We start from the raw sequence: 21,291 nt of genomic DNA on the forward strand, positions 1-21,291 counted from the left end.
CTCCCGTGTTCTAATCTTTGTAATTTTTCATAGTTTGGGCTGTCATTTTACAGGTTATTCTAAAGCAAAGACATTCAGCTTATTCCCTCTCTCTTCTCAGTCTTACTCCAATTTACAAAATATCTCTAAGTTGGAAGGAGCAAATTGTCTTGATTGCCCAAGTTTATTTCTTCCTTCTTCTGTTTCTCATCTTCTACTGTGGAGTCATTAAACCATGAAAGGAGAAGGAAACAAGGACACCACCAATTGCAAACTGCAACAATTAGGAAGCAGGAACACCCCAATTCAATAGGTAGCCTAAGAATTTTTTTCTTATTTTTTTCCTACGTCTCTTTCTCTCCTATTTCCCTCCCCTCCCTCCTTGCCCCCCCCTCCCCCCGACCCCTTCCATGTCTGTGCATCCTATTGTACATGTTCATGTTGGGACTGGTATTGATTCAGGACCAAACTTCATCAGAATAATTTCAGTTAAACACAATAAGCGAGCCAGTGACATTAAGAGGGGATAATTGAGATGGTGCTTTGGGCAGTTAGATTGAAAGGAATGGAGATAGATAAGGATTGGTTTAAAATGCAAAAAAAGGGCTGAAATATTATTGCAAGCGTTATTTAATTATTTCCGAGTTAACAATGCAAAATGAGGGTACACTAAATATAAACCCTTATCTTTAATTATTAAGCCTGTCCTGTTCTACTTGTACTGGAAAACCTGAAATCAATGGGAACGAATCCCAGCAGCGATCCAGTTACTACCAGAGAAGGATTGCATATACGAAAGGAGGGCAGCGTGCTTTAAAAGACAATACAACAGAAAGTAATGCAATTTGAGGCGGAAAAAAAAGGAAAAAAATACAAGCGAGGTTTGTTTCCTTGTCTGCCTTCATCCTGAGCTCACATTAAATGATAGACTTTTCTTCTCTCTGCATTCCAATTAGACTGTGCCAGTGGGCAAGCGGGGAAGGGAATGTTAATGAGGCAGCCGGCAGCGGGCTGGGAGCCGGGGCTGGCGGCTCCCCGCTCCCGCCGCAGTCCGGGGCAGCGCGGCGCGGCTGCCGCGGCTGTGCCCCGCCGAACGCGCGCTTGACCGGAGGCGACTGAGAGGCTGAGGAGGGAGGGCTACGGAAAATGTCTTGTACCGGTCCGGGGACCGCTTTTCGCCCCGTTTCTCGTTCGCGCACCGGCAACGCTGCCGCGCCCGCCCGCTCCGGGCTCCGAGGCCGCGGAAGCCGCCCCGGGCCGGTGCCGCTGCCCCTCGGCGGGGACCCCGCGCCCCCCGTGTCCCGCGCGGGCCGGGCCGCGGGGGCGGCGGGCGCGGCCCCGTGACGGCCCCCGGGGCAGCCCCGCGCCCCGGCAGGAGCGGGCACGCGCGCGCGCGCCCGCCGCTCGGTCCCCGCTCGGTCCCGGCCGCGCCCGCCGCCGCCGCCGCCCCGCGCTCCCCGCCACCGCCTGCCCCGCTCGCCGGCGGCACCCGCCTCCCCTCCCTCCCTGCTTCCCTCCCTCCCTCTCCCCTCCCTCCCCGCCTCGGCCGCCCGCCCGCCCGCTGCTCCCAGGTAGGGTCCCCGGGGGTCCGCAGCTGCGGCGGCAGCGCCCGCCCGTGTCGGGGGCTCTGCTGCGCTCCGCAACTTCTCTGCCTGCGGGGGCTGCCCCCGCCGCCGCCCCGCGCCCCTTGCGCTCCCCGGCGGCGGCCGCCGGTGCTCTGCCGAGCAGCTGTCAAACGTGCTGGGCGCTCGGCGGCGGCGGGGGGCGGCTCGCCCGCGGTCGGTCCCCGCACCGAGCCCCGGCGAATGGCATGACTCTGCCTCCCGCCCGCCCCCCCGCCCCCCCGGCTGCGGTGTGCCGTAGTGAGGCGAGGGGTGGTTAAACCCCCATCCTCCCATACATACGGTTTTTATTTTTTGTTCCTTTTCGTCTCGGGGCTTTCACATCACGGAACAGGAAAGCATCTGATGCGCCGGCTCACATGCCACTTCTGATCATACATTGCCTCCTTGCACAGAGCAGGATCGTTGGGAAAGATGGAGATACAATAAGTTGCTAGTACCGAAAAGTGCTGCGGAAATCCAGTGGTTTCCTTTCTCCAGTGAAGTGACATATTTTCCTCGGGTTTAAGTTGAAAGCACTGCTTGGCGGAGACTGACTGTGGCTGAGAGTGGGTTTGTGTTTTTCTTGCACCGTTAGGTTTTGCAAAGAGCAGCGATGAAGAAGAAGCTGGCACTCTCCGAGATGCAGTTGGTTCTTCTCGTTTTATTGGTGTGGCTACCAACGAGGTGAGAGGATATTTAGTTTCGTTGTTCAGTGCGAACGTGTATGTTACAATCTGCTAAGGGTAAGCTTGTGTGAGGGGTTATAAAAGTACAGTATGTAGTAACGTAATAAAAAAATCTTTCTTAGCTGTTTGAATGCAGTATTACATAGTTTAGAGAGCAAATGCAGTAGAATGTAGTTTAAGGACCATAAAAGCCTGATGTCTTGTCCTTAAACGGTTTGTGAATTGATGCTTTATTCCACCATTAAAATAACAATTTCTTTAAATGCTTTTTTGGATCTTAAAGACTTGAGTTACTGCATGACTGTGATTCTGTACCATACAAAAGGGAGAAATAGATTTTTATGAAGTCTTACTGCAAATCACTGTCCTTAAAATAATGCTCGTATATTTATTAATATGGCCATGCCTTTTTTTTTTCCCTTGATTTTTTTTTTTGGTCAAACATAATAGAATTCAAAATGATGCTTAAGCCTTAAACCTCTAGGTGGAGATAGCATACAACTTCACAATCACATATAATAAAACAATAGCATCATTTATTAATCAACTTTTCTTATGCTGTGTAAAGTTCTCAATTTCTAAAGTGACAGCACGAGAGCAAGTAATTTTTATTACATTACACTTTTGTGTTGCTCACAGTCCCTAAACACAATAATTAATTGTAGTTTGTAACTTTGATTTACTTGCTTTGGTTGTGGCTGCAGTAGGTCTTGTCCTAATATGGTAAAGATTGCATGCTATATAATGCAAGTTTCCTATGATTTAACATGTCTCCAATATTTTTGTTTGTTTCCCAGTGAACAAAATATTTTCTGAAACTATATTTTCTATTTCACTTTATACCTAACTATGGTGCAGTATTAGTTGAGTCACAGTGGGCCAGATCCTGCAAACCCTACTCAAGTGAGTAATCTTACTGACGTCAAAGAGACTATAAGCGTTATTAAAGACTTTATGCCTGAGTAAAGTTTGCAGGATTCGACCCTAATTTGATGTAATTATATTGATCTAATATTTTTAGTGGAATCTTGAGTTCAAAAACTGTTGTATCTCAAAAAGAAGCTTAAAAATGGCAGAGACGTACTCTGGTAGTCCATGAGTACAACGATACATTTTACAAACCGAAAAGGAACCATCCGGTTATTGCAACTAAGAAAAAACTGACACATGAGTAAAATCACACATGGCATTTTCATGGGTTCTTTACAAATTATCTGATTTGGGTCGATTCTATGGTTTATATGATGGAAAGCACAGACTGCAATGATTTACATTTAAATACTTCTTTATGGCATTGAGCTGGGACCAACATACAGCCTTGTCTTTAATCCTTTTATAGCTTGCTTTAGCGAAAATATCACCCAAACCTACTTTTGGTTTGGAGGAGGAGGAAACATGCTTGCTGTTTTGGCATTCAGAATATCTTCATTTCAAGATGATTAATACTCAAACATTTAGGGTTAAAAATTTAGGTAGCTGAAAAAGATATAAATGGTAATGTGCGTAGCATATGATGCTTTACTTCCTTGATACCAATGTGCTGGTTTTAAGTAGTTAAGACTGATGAGCTCATGTATTTCACATGCATGGTGCTTAAAATTGTTGGCACGGTAACATTTGCATGTGTAAGGCTTTCTGTGTGTCAGGGCTTCCCTGGCACAAACCCTGTTGGTCTGGGTGCCCAGGTTCCAGAGGACTGTGGGGCACCACGGCTGGCTGGGCAGCAGGTTCATATTCCAGCCCCTATAGCATGTCCCACTGAGATTTGATCCATAAAGGCTGTAATGTCTCTTTCTTTATTGGGGAACTTTGAAGCCATCAGTGTTCTACAGATTCTTCTTGACACTTCATTTATGCTTCCTTTTTCCATCCAACATTTATAAGGTTTGTCTGCATCTGATGGAGTATCAGACAGTGCGTTTTATGACAAAATAGCATTTTAGAAAGATGAAGGCTGTCCACAGCTACCCTGCAGCTTGCTAGTCAGCACTGGTGTTCCCTCCCACCAACTGCTGGCGTCAGAGGACTCCCTGAGCATGATCGCTGGAGTTTTCCCTCATGTTAGTTCTTCTGGTCATGTACATTACATGACCATTGGGTGGAGGCAAATCCACAGGATTTATCCAGAGATAGAGTATGCCTAAGTGAGGACAGATAACAGAGCTAGAAGGAGATGGGTTTGTGCATGGGAACCCGGGTTATCAGCCCAGGAGTGACATGCCACCAAAGCCTGGGAGGCTCTTCTAGGGTTTTGCACCAGCGCAGCCTCCACTAACGATGTTTGGGGAGCTGGAAGCAGCACTCACAGTAATGCAATGATGCATAGAAGTACAGACTACTTGAAAATGACTTCCTGAATATTTTAAGTAGTATTCTGTTGACCCTTATATGTCTGAACTTGTTATATAGAAATTCTGTATTTGCATACTGTTAAATACACCTTTCCTGTTGGAATGCAGCAAGTAATGGCCTGTCTGAAAAAAATGCATGTTGAGTGTATGTTAAAACATACTTAGCACCTTCTAAAATGTAAAATATCCATTTAGATCGGTGCTGGCTGACTCCCTGGAAGACGAAGCTAAGAATAACATCACCATCTTTACAAGAATTCTAGACAGACTTCTGGATGGTTATGATAATCGCCTGAGACCTGGATTAGGAGGTAATACAACCAATTAAAGATTGATTTTAAAAAATCAATTTTAATGTTCAGATTTTATGCAGTGATATTCTTCCTTCGGGGTTTTTTTTCCCCTAACAACTGGTATGCATCTTGATAAATTATTTATAACTACATTCACCCAGATGAATCATTTGAAGTTTGAGGAAGATAACATCTATGAATGGAAAGAAGGCATTTTCACACATTTATCTTAAGTAAAAAGAAAAAAATCTGGTGTTTTAACATAGTAAAACAGAATGTGAACAAAAATAACATCTAAAGCTGTTATTCCAGTCAGGGAATTTTGGTTGAACAAGGAATCCAGGCTTAATTCCCTGCAATCTGATAGGTGTATGTTTTCAGAAATCTGCACAAGTGTTTTGTGCGATGCATATAAATTCCACATTTGAGATTTGTTCCTTGGCCCAGTAAGTTCAGTGAAAATGTTGTGATTTTGAACCCTTTGGAATTGGGGTGTCACTGGTAATATACATTTAATTTCTGGGCACCTTGCACTTATTTGAGCATTTGGAAAAAAAATAGAGAAAAAGAGAATATTGGAGGACAGAGGTCACTGCACTCTTGTGCCATGACTGTCAGTTATTTTTCAAAATGTCAGTTCACATTTTGATTTTAAAGCTGTATGCCATCTTTTGTCAGTATGTGTTACGTTGGCAAGAAATTTAAATAATTTTCGTGGTGTTGAAAATATTACTGTGTACAGAAAAATATCTATGACATAGGGAGGGGCTGAATATCTCAGTTTTGACAATGTTTTGTCTACTACTATTGTTCATCTGTGTTTATACTATCTAACATTGACATGTATGATTCAAATATACACTTCTACTGCCATTATTATTATTTGTAACGGTTTTGGTAATTGTAATTTTCAACCTGGAGACTGTTTCAGCTTGGTGAAGCTAATTCCAGTACAAAATCCTTGGGAGCCATTCCTGTTCCTGTTGATTTCAGGAAGATCAGGCCCAAAGCTAGAGACACACTCCAACTTCCATGGAAATTACAATAACAGCTCTGATCAAATTAGGCATTAGTTAAAGCTCAGAGTTTTTATCCAACACTATTCCATCCTGACCTGTGGCTCTGTTGCTGTTCTGGTCCTGGGGAATTGTGGCTTAAATCTGACACAGCAGAAAGTGGGAGCTGACGCTGACTGAAACAGATTTCTCATTATGCATTGCTTTTAAACTAGGATGTATTTTCATTTCCATTTCTGGCCTCTGTACAGTGAAGGCTTGTGAAATATTTTATATTCAAAGATTTCTTAATTTGGATGATACAGGGGACCTATAGTACCGTTGATGCCAGAATTTATATAGTAATTTTTTACGTGGAGTTTTGATTTCTTTGCAATATACTCAAATTTAAGAATTTAGGCATAGTGTAAACATACAATGACTTGCAGAAACATTTCATATCACCAAACTCATGTTGAATTGACAGGGCTTTAAAAATAATGCATTTTATTAGAAAAATAGTTAAAGTTTTCTTGCTTACAAGGAATGAGCCATTTAATGAGAGCAGTCTGCAGTTCCTTTGCATATCAAGCATTTTTTTTCATATTGAAATAATATTTTTGAGAACATGAAATACAGACCTAATGGATTTTTCTATTTTTCACTAAATTTGCTTCAAAATAACCTCCCTCTTTTTCTTTATGAAACCTCATAGATAATTAAAACATACTCTGAGAACAAAAAATTAAAGAATTAACATCTGTTTGATATTGGTATACATGGCAATCAACCCATGCAGAATATGTGTGAAATGAAACTGTGTCATGCATATTAAACCGTGGAGATTCATGACACATTAATCTTAATCCTCAAGAATACTTCAGTTGTGGATGGATGGATTCTTACAGTTTTAAAGAACACTTGTAAATGGCAGTTGTGATAATTCATGATACAAAGCATACCAAACAAGGCTTTTGTACATAGTGCTTAGTAATTATTTAGCTTCATATTTCAGGAATTTTCTAGCAGTTTATTCCTTTTTCTATACTGACCTGTAGTCTGAAAAGAGATGTGGAAATAATTAACCTTCTGTTTTTTAACAGTATGTGCCTAGTAAGCCTGGGAATTTCTAGAAGTGTTTTTGCAAGAGATTACTGCATTTTGACCATGCCACACATCATTAATTTAAGATACCTAGTCTCAGTTGTTTTTCACTTCCCTTTATATGAATCTGAAATAGCTCATTTGAATGCAGCAGAATGTTTACTTTGGCATAGCAGTTTGCATTGTCGTGCACATATCACTGCTATGACTGGGATCACAATCTGGCCTAACATGCTACAACAGAAATAGTCCAGGGTCTGAGATCCTTCTGAAGTTGTCTGAAAGCAAGAGCTGTTCATCAGCCCACTTTCACTTGCTGTGAAAGACATTTTCAGAGATGTCTTGCAGCAAGAATTTAGCTCATTGTAAAAAACTGCTCCTTTAGTAATGAAATATTTTGGGTTGATATTACCATTTTATCTAGTTATTGACCAACAAAAGGGAAATGTACAGGCTTCTTGAAAGTCTGTATATTAAATTCAGCTAAATAAATGTCTGATTTGGAGGTTGTTCTTGAATTAAGGGATAAATTTGTAATTAATTTTGCTGGGACACAGTCTGACTACTGACAGTATGTAACTTGATGCTTTACTGATGCAATTCAAAGCAGAGTACTATTTTCTATAAGCTGTTGAGGAAGGTTTAACTTTTACTGGTGGTACACCTCAGTCAGATAAAGAGGTTTTGGCTGTTGGTTATTGGCTATCTTAGCAGCTGGGATCTTTGAGTGATGTATGAACACTACAATGATGAAATGACCTGCAAAATGGGTGTGGGCAGGGGGAAGATGACACTGCACCATCTCCTGAAGCCAGAGACATCTCATATGACTTAGCTATATACCCCAGCCTGCTGTATTGATAGGGATGAGCATGGGTTTATTTGAGGGGAGATAATATTTTCTCTGTACTCATTTTATGCTAAGCACAGGATTGCAGCTGGAACACTCTTGACTGTACTTTCAGCTCTGAAGTGAACCATTTTACCCAAACATTCCATGCCATTTCTGTTTAGTCAACAAAATAAATTACAAGTTTGACTTCAAACCAAATTTTCCTGTATCATTAGCATTAATTTATATGAAATATAGCCATGCAAATGGCAACTCATACAGACCTTCATTGTTTATGACTTTCTACAAGTAATGAAGGTATTTTCTTCTTTTTATTTGCTGTAATGTTGGCAATACACTTAGGCTAACATTTTTTCATAAATCTTTTGCTTTTTATTAGCAAGTAGAAAAGCAAATACACACATTAATGGGCACTAAAACTAAGCAAGGAACCAAAATATCTGTAAGTGATTGAATTATCTGTCTGCTCTCCTCTGCCCCATGAACAGACATGATCATGCTGGGTACTTCAGTAATGTGACTATCTCCATAAGTTATTCAGCCTTCTTTACTTTCTCACATCTGAAATTAGCCTTTCCCACAGCTAAAGAACTTCTGTCTTTTCTACTCTCAGAAACTTATAAAACAGAACTGAATAGAAAACTTAAATGTTGGAGAAAAGAAACAAACAACAAAGCAAAAGAAAAGGGAAGTTACAAGGGCAGAAGACTGGACTTCATAGCCTAAAGTTTCAAGTGCCATATTGATATTGAAAAGATCTATGGAAATGTCAGGATCCTTTTGCAAACTGTGGTCAGTCTCATCAGCTTCAGGATTGGTGTTCTTATTGTAACCAAAGAGTTGAATGATGGTTGTTAAAAAAAGAGGAAGATAAGACAGTAGGTAGGTAAAAATTAAATGCACTGTGAATCTGTTTTGAAGGAACCATCTCTGCTTTCAAATGTCCTGATTGCTTTAAGCAAGCATCTGCATTGCATTTCTCACACAGACGGACCAAATCCTCTTTTTTCCCAACATTTTGTAAATCAGTTGAACAGAAAAACTGAAAAGAATTGAGGGGAATTCTTTCTGACTATTGCTATCAGAGAGATGGTCAGCAATGAGCACTTGCTGTGTGTGATCTTTCATCTTTGGAGAACTGGATCTTTCATTGCATAGAATCAGTATAATGGTGTAGAATATCAGACTTGGTGATTAAAAGTTTTGTGATGTGCTCACCAATATGAGCACAAGGGAAACTCATTTTTTCACATATTACCTTTGTCTCCTGCCCGGATCAGGAGAGCTGTATCCATATATATGTGTGTGTGTGTTTGTGTGTGTGTGTGTGTGTTTATCAAATAGCTGGAGGTTTTCAGTTGCCAGGAAACACAGCCATGGTCATATGCTGATAATCTGAAATATGTTGAATTTAGGGCACTGTATTTATATATCACTGTGGTTCAGAGTTTTTAATGAGCTTCGGAAGAGTTTGTAGCTATAGCAGTCCCTAGCCTGGGGACCCTCATTTGGCTAGTCCCCTAGCCAAACCTAGTGGTGTTTGTCAGCCCCAAACATGCTTAATGCAAATTCAGAGTATCATAAAGGAAGGTTCTTTTTTTTCTGCAGAGCACTACTAGAAATCTTCCACTACTGTTTTTAAAGGGGAAAAGTGCAGCTCCCCATCTCAATTCTGGTTGCTTCCTTAGGCTTTCTTTGATCCAGGTTAATATTTTGGAAATGGTAATATCTCTCTGCCAGTGCTAGTCCAGAGCAATTCAGAGCAGCACTTGCATCTTCTAAAAGCCCACTGTCCTTGTAGCTATGCTGGGACACAAAGGGATAAACTACTGTATGTATGCTTCTCTTTTGGGCATACCTGGAAGGGACACATGGAATATCTGGCCATAATGGTGCTTTCAGAGGAGTCAGTGAGAAACTTATGTTAGAGCTGTGGATAATGTATATTGGCAAAAAGCATTCCTTGTAAAAAATGGAGAAGCAATAGAGAACAGGATATGAACATCTCATTAATAACTTATCCAGGGCATGCAGACAGTGCTAAGATGCAAGAACAGAACTAACTCAGTAGCTATAAGCATTCCAGGGAATGATTCATTAGGAAAGTGGAAGGATAAAAAACCTACAGAAACCTCTTTGATACTTAAGAACAAATCAGAAAAATTGTCTAGTACAGGGTAGGGCTGAGTAACTAGACAGAGGTTATTTGGTTATTTATTTATTGAAGTCTGTGAACAAATCAACAGTGAAGACATAAAAATAAAATTGATGCTACAGCTGTGCAGAGTACTGCAGTTGGGGAAAGTGTTGCACAATGCAAAGCAAAAAAGTCACAGAATCACAAAATAAGCTGATTTGGAAGGGACCCACAAGGATCATTGAACCCAACTCTGGGCCTCAACAGCACCATCCTAAAGAGTCAAATGCTCTGCCTCAGATGAGTTAACAGAAATATAGGTACTGTACAGTAGTTATATGTGCCCATAGAGGAGCTAGTCTGGGAAGCTCTCCCAGTTCACTGAACATGTATATTTAGTACTTTTTTTTTCTCTCCTGGCAAAGCATCAGCATTTGCTTCTAATGCTAGAATTACTGCTGACGACACCAATGCTGAATTAGAGCTTTGCTTACTTTTGTCTTATCTGCAAGGAAGCTGTGAAAGCAGATACTGCAGATTTCTCTGGAGCTCATTGGTGCTCATTGTAAATCAGACTAATGGGGTGCTTACATTTTTTTTCAGTCAGATTTGATAGACAAAGAAATCAAAACCATCACTTTTTATCTGTGATGCAGTTATTCTGGGTTATTTAGGAAAGGGTTGAGAAGCAGTGGTCTTGCTGGTATCCAAGGTATTCTACTGTTGATTGCTTTCATTAAGGCCTTTTATCTTGTTAAATCTTGCAATGATTTTTTTTTCTGTCTCAAACATACAACTACTCATTCAGGCTGACTAGTTTAAATAGCTAAGTACCAAAGGAATGCAATATCATAGTTCCAAAGTTTTTATTACCCTTGTGTAATGATACAATTCGCATAAAGCTACCTGAATTGGAAATATAATTATTATTTAAATAATCCAACTCTAAAACATTTTCTGAAATATTTAAGCACATTAGAAATTCATCCAGGATAACTTTGGGTATTTTTATGGATTTCATGGGTTTTTACTAGTGGATTTTAACCAATCAAAAAGTTAATGTAAAATGTAGTAATCAATGTATATGTTACTTACAATGAAAAAAAATTATTATTCAATCTGTAGAAATGAAGAGATTGTATAATACAAAATTAATACTATTCTAGGTTACACTTATAAAGAATATCAGGGAAATCCTTTCATGTTTACGGCTGTGATGCACCCATGGAGTACTCAGTTTTGTATATTCTTTTTATAGGAGACACACAGAGAATTACATTTCAAATATTTTCTTAAGTAAGATATACCAAAAAAAGAGTGCTAATTAAGAATGTAAGAAGGAAGCTATAGAGATCTCTTGTTCAGTTTTATAATTATCTAAAGATATTCTGAAAATTTTGGTGAAGAGCTATTAAATCAATTATTATGTTATCTATTATAAAAGCATTGATGGTCTTTGACATTTTGGGTTTAGATGCATAGGATGCAGACAAAAATTTGGAATACACTGCCCTCCATAAAGGTGAAAAAGTGGATCTTGGAAGATGTTTGATTTAAGGAAAAATGGCAATTATATCTCTGTGGTATGACTGACATCACTATTTAGTGATGTTGATTTCTACTTGTGTGACAACAACCAATATTTAAGCAAATAGTGAAGCATAACTTTCAAGACAATTAACTGGCAAGTTTTGACATTTTATTTTCAATGAAAACTAAAAACTTGGGATTAAATGGGCATGTATAACTCCTTCAACTTCTTTGTGTAGAAAAGACTGTGGTTTTCGTAACCTTTGTTCTTGAGCCCTGTAATGGTAAATATACATTTCAATATATCTTCCGTATTTTAGCACCTATAAAGAAAAAACTGCCATGAGACATTCATTCTGCATAGCAGAATGGGCTCCTACTACATTTAAGGCCTGATTGTGGCAAAACAGTGTAACAATACTGTGTCTTTATGAGACATAATCTAAAAGGACCAAAAAAAGAATTATTTTCATCCCCTCCTTAGTTTTACTAGGCAAACTCATAACTGTTATAGTTATAATATAACTCATAACTATTATGCCAATGCTGATGATTTTCAACAGATACAGAGATAATGGCTGCTCAGAGTTGTTGTGGAGTTTCCATCTTTGTGGAGACCCTCACAATTTGACAGAATATGACTTGGGTAACTTGCTGTGTTTTCAGAGATTGCTCTGCTTTGGACCTTCCAAAGGTTCTTTTTAAACTTAGTTGTTCTAAGATTCTTTAACTGACAGCCAGCAAGACATTGAAATAATGGCTGCAGCTTTCCATCTTACTTGGAAAAGGTAAAAAGAATTTAGTATATTAGATCTTGAAGATATAGCTGAAGGAAAAAGTCTGTGTAAATGAAAGGTTTAAACTGCTTCAGAACAGCAGGATGCACAGTGTTGTATAACTCTTGAGCTTATTATTCATGAAGACCCCACTGAAAAATATAAGATTTTGGGTAGACAGGATCTGCAAAAATGAAGAGGAAATATCCTTGTTTATAGTCTTAGCCACATTTTTCCTACGATCACCTTATGCTGAAGTCCTGAAAAGGGTTAAATATGTGAAAAGACAGTATTTTAAAGGACAGGCACTGTATTTCATCAAATCCTTTTCAGTTTACTTCAGCAGTGTACAGGGAAGTGAAAAGCTGCACAACACTGTGCATCCTGGAGATCAACACCTCCTCAGGAAGCATCCAGGAACCTCTAATCACTACCCTTCTGAAGTGTCCCAAGGTACCTTCCAAGGCTCCTCCTGTTTCATTCTTCTGTTTTTATATTGCCTTTTTCTTTTCTAAATACCTGTCTATTTTGTCTATTCTTATAAAAAATGCCCAACTGTCTTTTTTGACCAAAATTTGATGAATTTATCTAATTCCATCTAAATATAGAGTTAGCCAAGTCCAGGTGAGACCTGCCATGTCGATGTACAGCTGCTGACATCCAGCTGTACCTGAAAGATTTCTTATCCAGTGGAACTGGATGGAGGAGGTTGAAATGATGTGAAGACAGGCTCCTCTGTGGGTAGAAAGCAAAGATTATCCTTTACCCACAGATAAAATGGTTTTCCTTTTGTGCCAGCACAGTTCTCTGGTGCTGTTGACTGGTCTGAGACAGATCTGTTGCTTCTGGCAGTTCTCCTGACTGCATATTCCTGTTTCTGTTTTCTTGCAATGCTACCATTTCGTGACTGTCTTTTAGAATAACCTTTTCAATGCACAATCTAGTGCATCCAATTTTTAGAATTAATAGTGTGGAGAGAGAGATAGAGGTATTTCATCAGAAAGGATCATAGAGGAGGACCTTGTAATTGTCTATATATAAAAACAGCACATGCTTTTATTTTTTTTCCCAGTATTTTGGTCTTTTTTAATTGTCAGTATTCATGGCTACAATTAATATCTAAAAGTAGCTTCTAAATACTCCAAATAACATATATGAAGTAGAAAAAAAAGCTCTTTTTCAACAACCTAGCATTAGCATAATACAAGCCAAGGTGAAAAACCACTATGAGCAATAAATATGGGAAAGGGAAGGAGGGCAGAACAAAAGAGATGATGAGTGAAACAAGATTAAATTGTCATACTAACCATTGACAACTTTTAAAAAACTTGGCAGATTTAAACAGCTGAATGATCGTTTTTTCAAATATCCTTTGGAAACTTGAAAGTAGAATAGATAAGAAATGTTATCATTATGGTATATGCATGCATTTAAATTTCTGATATTAGAGTTGTTCAACAATGAGTCATCCATCTCAAGAAACAGGTATAGAGGATGTGTTGCTGTACTATTCACCAAACTGCTAAATTAAAGCAGCAGCAGAAGATTTTGAATTAATACTGTCAAAAGTCTAATAAATTTTTTTACTGTCAAAAGTCTAATAATTATAAGAATCAAAGGACTTTAATATGCCAATATTAATCTTTAAACACATTTTTATATCTGTTTTTTTACATGTTAATGCTACAATGAAATTAATCACAAGCTAAAATAAATTTTGTTTACCACTGTCACCCAATTAATAGTTTGCTTTATCATGCAGAGTATTTCACCACTAGTTTGTGGAAATGTAAATCACAAAAGTATGATTCTGCTAATCTTCCAGAAGTGGTATTGCTATTTGGGAACCATTTACGTGATTACTGTGTAGCACATGGCTCCTGATTTACATTCCATAATTCCTTGCCATATGTTGAGGGCTATTTAATAATTAGAGCATTTAACACTGTGAAAGAAATGTAAATCAATTCCCCTCTTACCTGGGATTATTGTGCATCAGAGAACATTGAACACTGCAGTGAAGTTGTGCAGCTGCAGAGATTGGATCTAGTCTGGCCAAACTGCATTCATTTTTTAATGTATATACATGCATATTTGGTCCTCCCCATGCATTTTTTTTGTTGAACCAGTAGAGATCACATGTCCTTACCTGCAATTTGTTTGAGAAAACCTGGGTGTCCCATGTTCCATCTGCTTAATCTATGTTTTTTTACAGACTATAAATTAAGTATTTTATAATCTGGTAGTGTTATAACTAATAGAGTTGACTGAAGATAAAATTCAGTACTATGGACCACTGACCTTCACATATGGTTCAATAGAAATCAATTTAAAAAGTGGTGTATGCTGTAAAATTTTCAAGACTGCTTGCATTTATGATATTTGGTGTGAAAGTAGTTCCCTGGAGTCACCTATCTTCATTTAGCACCTTCTTCTGTTTTAATTTAAAAAATTGCATCTGTCCATCTCTTAAATACCAAGATGACATGAAGGCAATGTATGTTCTGACTGAATGATTGCCCTGAATGTTGATAGTTCTTCTTTGTTTGTCTCAATTGCTTGGTGCTGATTCATCCAAAAGAGATAATTGTCTTCCAACACATTCCCTCCTTTTTCTTTCTTGTATCCATTCTTAGTTGTTCTAAGACAATAGGTTCCTCAGACTTCCATCAGGAAATTGGGAATTATTATTATTATTATTATTATTATTATTATTATTATTATTATTATTATTATTTCCATTCTTGCAAGTGTGTAAGCCTCTCAGCACAACACCAGAGAGCAGAAAAGGAATGGAACAGGTGAGGAAGTCTGTGTTTATATTCAGGAATTTAGAGATGGGTTCAAGGGACAATTCCTACCCTTAATACACCAGCATAATGTTCTAGATGTGTCATTCTGAGTGACAGTCTAAAGGCTACTGTAGATGCCTGTTTATTCTCACTATTTGAAATAATAATTTAAAGGCTCACTGAATGAGAAGCAGCTGAAGAGAGTTGTATTGTGGTGTATATAAATGAGAAAACCAAAGGTTTTAGTCATAAATGCAATGCTGTGTTTATATAACCACTCTGACATCCTAAGGCATTCCATAGCATTTCATGGACTTGTTTGTGTCAATAGTTTTAAGTGAGAATCAAAAAGTAAACTTCTTTTTACCAGATCTTTAAATGTGAATTTGGTACTGCATCATCTCATGCAGTTTCTGAAAGGAAAAGGGAAGAGACTTCCACCTGGGAAAATAAATGAATAAATAAATAAATAAGTAAGTAAAGATGAGAAAGGAGAAATGTAAATGCCTGTTACTTGAGATAAGGAAATGGTCACATTTTTAATAATCCCTTTTCATCGTCTCGGTGCTAAAAGCTGTCAGAGAATTCTTAAAGAATAGATAATCTGGTTTGCTACTGCATGATAATGCTATTTTAAAGTAATTGACTGTTTTAAAATAATATCTGCAGTAGATATTACCTGCATTTTCACAAATATTTCTGCTTAGAACAATATGCACTTTAAGGAACTGGGTTCTGATTAAACTCATATTAGGCATTGTTTCAAATTAAAAAAAAAAAAACACCCTCTTTTTTAATTTATGCCTGTAGAAAATCCAACCTGTTAATTTAATATTACAAGCAGATTCCGGTCCCAAATATATAGTCTTTCCACATATAGAAACCTAGTGGATTCTCAAAGTTCCATGGAAAGCCAGAGGCAAATTCTCTTGTCATAGGCAAAAATAAAAGGCAAATTTGAGGCTGCTTAATCCAAGCTCTGGGAGTATCCTGGGAGTATGTTTTAGAGGAGATTCAGGGAAACACTGTTATCTGTAAGTAGCTTGGAGACATTCTAGTGACTCAGCTGTGGGACTTTTGAGTGCCACAGTACACTTCTTGTACACACTAAGACCTTTTTTAGTATTAACTGGATAATCGAAGAATAAATGACAACTCTGTAACATGTTAAAATGAGAGTTAAAAATTGCTTCATTGTTGTCCATGCCAGTACTTTTTGCTTATTTGGGAGATGCTTGCTGAAGTATTAAAATGATTCTCTGTTGGATCAAGCCATGAACTCGTCGTTTGTCAGGACTCCTGTTTAGCAGGAAGGGTATTACCCATGACCATCATCTGAGTTGTCCTGCCAGGCAAAAAATGTTAATAAAAAAATTAAAGACAGCTTGGCATCCAGTCTGATTTTTGCTGTGTCTTGAAACCATAACTCTACTCCTTCCTTCCCTGTGTTTCAGCAGCTGTGATGCTCAGGAATGTGTGAGGAAAGTGTGTGTCTACGTGTGCTTAAGCATGCTAGGTATTTAGGGTGTTAACATGCACACAACCTCTAGCTGATTTTAGTAATTCATCTGGCTAGCTTTTTTGAGAATATAGAGTAGTCTGGATAAACATTAATTTCCTGTCCTTCATAGTTATTTTACCTAGCTTGAAATAGGAACTGCTGCCTAGTCGATAGGAGGATTAGAACACTCTCTAATTTTTTTTTTTTGGATAGTGTATCACAGTCTTCTGAAATACTATTATAGAATTTCATACAGCATTACATATGAAAAATATATTTGAGGATCCTGCTGCAAAAAGATGCATTAAAAGTGCCCACTAATATGCAGCTCTATTAAATAAAGGCACTACCTCTTTCTACCATTGGTTGCTGTCATGCTTGAATGCAAAGTACAAGGCTAGCAAAAGATAAAAGAGCTGCAGCTCCATTTTTAATGACTATACAATCCAGGACTATAATACCCAGACACTAAGCACAGACATTAAAATTAATCTGTCTGAAAGTATCTTCATTTTCAATGCTTCCTTATGTCTGTTGATCTCTAGAGGACATCATCAGCATTTGGGACTTTGGAACATGTGAGTTTCATACTTTGTTCTGAGAGCAGCAAATTTTGGGAAGATGCCAGCTTCTGGTGATGTGAGTGCTTGCCACAGAACAAGCAAGACAATCCTTCCCAGAGCTTCATCACAGTTTCTCTCAGCTCCAGGGTGGCAACTTTTTTGCTGTGGCTGACCACGGATACAGACATAATCCAAAGGCTTCTGCTGAAGCTGGTAGTCACTGGGCAAAGACTTTTTCACTGACTTCACTGGGCTCTGGCATGCAACCCAAATTCCTCCTTAAATAATTAACACGGCTAATAAGCACTGTGACAGTGTCTGTTTTAGCTTAGAAATAGTAGTATAGACAAAGAATGAAATGCTCTGTGTATATCATATGCATATGTATATCTATGTATGTCTATGTTTCCTGGACATTCCACTGAATTCTGTGGCCATTTTATAGGTGCTTGAAGTGGACTTATGATGTTCTTCCAGGAAATAATAAGAATTTAGGGTTTTTTAAAATGTTTAGAATGTGGGAAGGTCCTGAAGGACAGCATCCTTTCATAGCTTTGTACTTTCACTGGCAAGTTGACATGTTGCATATTTAATATATATATATGTGAACCAAAGTGGCTTCTGAAATCTAATTTGGATAAAATCTAGAATGAGTGATCTTGGTTAGAAGAGCAGCTGGGCCTATGTAAGTGATGGGCAAGCAAATAAGCTAATGACCACAAAAAATGAAGTTTTTGAAGAGCCAATAGCCACTATACAATAAAATCACTTGTTAAGAAATCCAGATTTGGCTGCATTATAACTGCAAAGAGAAACTGGAAGCTGCTACTTTTTAAAAATGATACTGCTGTTAGGGGTAGATGTGGTTTGAAATGCAGGAGGGACCATCAGAGTGAGTGTATCAAATGGGATGATTTATAAATGCTATGACTTGGAATATAGCACAGAGATTAAACCTGAAATTAGCCTAGAAGTGTAAAGCAGCAGAATTTGCCAAGGTGTTCCATGACTTTAGGTACTGAGGTCATAAAATTCAAACATTTAAAAAAAAAGAAGAGAGATAAAGACCTCTGAGTATAAGTTTCTGCAATCTGGAATAATTTTGGGAGTTTTTCTGCCTTACCTACATGTTATGATTTTCTCTCTAGTAGCACAAATCTCCAAGCAGAGTAGACAGAAATATGGTCTCATGCGAGTAATAACTTTGCCCTCCCTACTTGTGTGATGACACCAATTCAGGTCAGTTCAAATAATTACTGCTCTACTTTATCAAAGTCTGCTCCCTTCCAGACTCGTTTGAGTGCTCTTTTTGTCTTCCTCTGTCTCATTCTTTAGACAGTGTTGGGGCAGTCTGGTTCATTTTAGCTCCATCATGCTCATCCAGTTGATCTAAACAATGCAGCAGTCATATTTATTACTCAGCCTGGTAATTATAAACACTTCTCATCCTGATGGAAGCTGTAGTGTCTAAAGGGACCAGATTTAGTGCTGATGTTTTAGTTTTCATTTGTGTGACATGTGGTTTTGGTTTGCTGCCAAATGTGTTGTGTGTTTGCTAAATTCCTCTAACTTCAACATTTAAGTAATCTGTTTCAGCAAGACCACATTTCTTCCAGCCAAACTCAACTATATTTTCAATTTCATGTTTCTTTTGAACATTTTGTGCAACTTTAACTAAAAATTTCTCACACTGGTAGTTTACTTTAGAGCTGCATGCTTTTAAGTTATTTTTATTTTTATTTTTATTTTTATTTTTATTTTTATTTTTATTTTTATTTTTATTTTTATTTTTTTATTTTTATTTTTTTGCCTTCATGGTATGTGAGGATGTAATGAAAAGGGAAGAAAGGGAGATTTGGTGGATTTCATGGTAGTCTTATGGGAACAAGTTTATGCCCATGTGTTTAGATTGCTCTTCCCAATGATTTAATTTACTTTTCAAAATTTTGTCTCTCCCTTTTTAACGGTCAACACTAATGTTAACAATTATCCAGCTTTTACAAGTGTTTATACAACCAAAGCATCCATATTGTATTAATACCTTTACAATGAACCTGTAAATTGGAGGAATACTCTATTAAAATGATAGGGAAAAAATCCAAAAAGCTGTCTAGATAGTTAATTGCTTCCTTAATCACTTGGCAGTCAATACCTCTGAGATTGTCAAAATGTTGCCGGAGGCGACAAAAGTCTATGAAGTTCAACAGTAATGAGTGAGAGTAAATATCTTCTTTTCCCAGTGCAAAGAACCAATTAAGTTATGCACTTTTGGGTTGTTTGAAATCTCTTTCATGTTAAAGTAGTGTCAGGATTCAGGCTAGACACTGGATGGTTGATTGGCCCAATGTGATATGAGCTGCACCAGTCAGTACAGCACCCTTCTCATCAGGGATGAAGTACATTCTAGATTAAACATCTTAGTTACTCATAAGGCCTGATTTGGAAAAGGGATCTAAATCCATATTTCCCACTTTCCAAACCTTTTATGTAGACACGGGGTTTTTGATCATCCTGAAAAAGTGGCTTCTTCCACTGGAGATGTTTTACTTATTTATTTGTATAAAATAGCTACATATGTGTCAGAACATGGACTCAGATCTCTTTTTTCCTGCTGCCCTTTAGAGGCATAGAGGCATTCACGGTCTTTGGCCAGTTGGCCCCACAAGACTGAGGGCTTAAGTTTGTCAGTTCCCACATCTCCTGGAGCCCACATACAGTGGAATTCATTGCTTCCAACAGCTGGGCATCCTATGTGGAACATGAGAAAAGCTGGGCATGTTGGCACATCTCAGAGATGGTGTTGGCATAACTGTCTACAAATGTGGCTCTTAAAGTTGATAAACTGAGTAGAAATCTGTCAAGCTAAGTAATTAAAAATGCTGAAGAGGAGCAAGCAGCTGAAGCCTTTCCTTACTAACACATGTGAAACAACCAAGTTTGGGTGTGAAAACTTTACTAGTCTCCTTTTCATCTATTCACAGGGGTGTTCCCTCTCATGTCATTCCTCCTTTCCTGAAAAGAGCCATGAGAGAAGCTGATGGTCGGGTTTAATGGAAACTTCTAAAATAGAGAGCAGCTCTTGTCAAGTGCATGCTCTAATTTAAAGAAAAGACATGAACTCAGTTACTGTGTGTCAGGTTCTGTCTTGACCACAAAGGTGAATTTTCTAAGACACAGCATACTTCCTCAGTCTTTGGAAGGAATTATTCTGCTTTGTGTAAATAATTAGATCTTGAGCAGAGGCTTCAATTTAAGTCTGCTCTATCCCATGAGTACTGCTAGGCTGTGGAATCAGTCTCTTCCTTGTTTTCTTGCTTTCTCTCTCAAAATCTTTCTGGCTCAGTAAATTTGTAATTATTTATAGTTTGAGGAACTCGTTGGGACTTGGTTGAGAGCCAATTCTTTAGGCTGCTTGGCAGCATTGGGATATTTTTGCCTTAAGGTGGAAATATAAGCAGCCGGGGAATTTTAGGTACTGACAATGTTAGACAGAAATTTAGGAATAAAGGGGATTCAGACAAATATAAGCACAAAACTTAGTCATTATGATCTGGATCACAGAGACATTCAGATTAACTTTGATTGATTTAAATGGAAGCTTGGAGCTTAAATAACTTTGTGCAGCTTGTCCAATGTACTTTAAGAGATAATTGAGCACCAAAATCAGTCTTTAGTGCTATCCTTGAGCAACTTTCTCAAGTTTGTAGAGAAAGCATAAAATAAAGTTAAAACTGCACCTCAAATATCACTTATATCCAAAGTTCTTCATTCACAGGACCCTTTGGAAATTTAAATTTGTGATCTGAAATAATAAGGTTTGCAAATTAAAGGTCACTTGGGAGAGAGAGAAGAAAATGTAGTAAATATAACGTTTGTGTGTGTGATCTGCACTCTTCTTTTTCACTGAGAGTTAAGCCTCAAATTTGTTATATACATGTGAAAATTATCTTTGTAATGAGTAAATTTTCTCTCAGCACAGAATTTTTTTGTTTTTTAATTTGATATCTGGTAATGGTGCTTAGGTAGTTCAAACCAGCATCTTCTACATACAGCACAAAGAGTAAATACTGATTATAATATCACATTATTTGTGTTTCAGATGTGCCTACATATCATTCTGTGCACAT

The 21,291-nt window shown here is 38.2% G+C and overlaps 1 protein-coding gene across 3 annotated transcripts in view; it reads left to right on the forward strand.

Annotated features, from left to right (window-relative positions):
* Positions 1-1,002: 1,002 nt before the first annotated feature.
* The window catches only part of GABRA2 (gamma-aminobutyric acid type A receptor subunit alpha2), a 65,340-nt gene continuing 45,051 nt past the window's right edge, over positions 1,003-21,291 (forward strand). The window contains exons 1-3 of one of the 3 annotated variants that reach the window (XM_077177569.1): positions 1,003-1,138; positions 2,179-2,267; positions 4,816-4,931. In XM_077177569.1, the coding sequence (XP_077033684.1) occupies positions 2,197-2,267; positions 4,816-4,931 (187 nt within the window). In that variant the 5' untranslated portion in view covers positions 1,003-1,138; positions 2,179-2,196. Of the gene's footprint in view, positions 1,139-1,486; positions 1,551-1,571; positions 2,081-2,178; positions 2,268-4,815; positions 4,932-21,291 lie in introns of those variants that run through there. The other 2 variants (XM_077177567.1, XM_077177568.1) reach the window with 2 other exon arrangements.

Source organism: Agelaius phoeniceus, chromosome 4 (genome assembly GCF_051311805.1).
Source record: "Agelaius phoeniceus isolate bAgePho1 chromosome 4, bAgePho1.hap1, whole genome shotgun sequence".
Lineage (NCBI taxonomy): Eukaryota > Metazoa > Chordata > Aves > Passeriformes > Icteridae > Agelaius > Agelaius phoeniceus.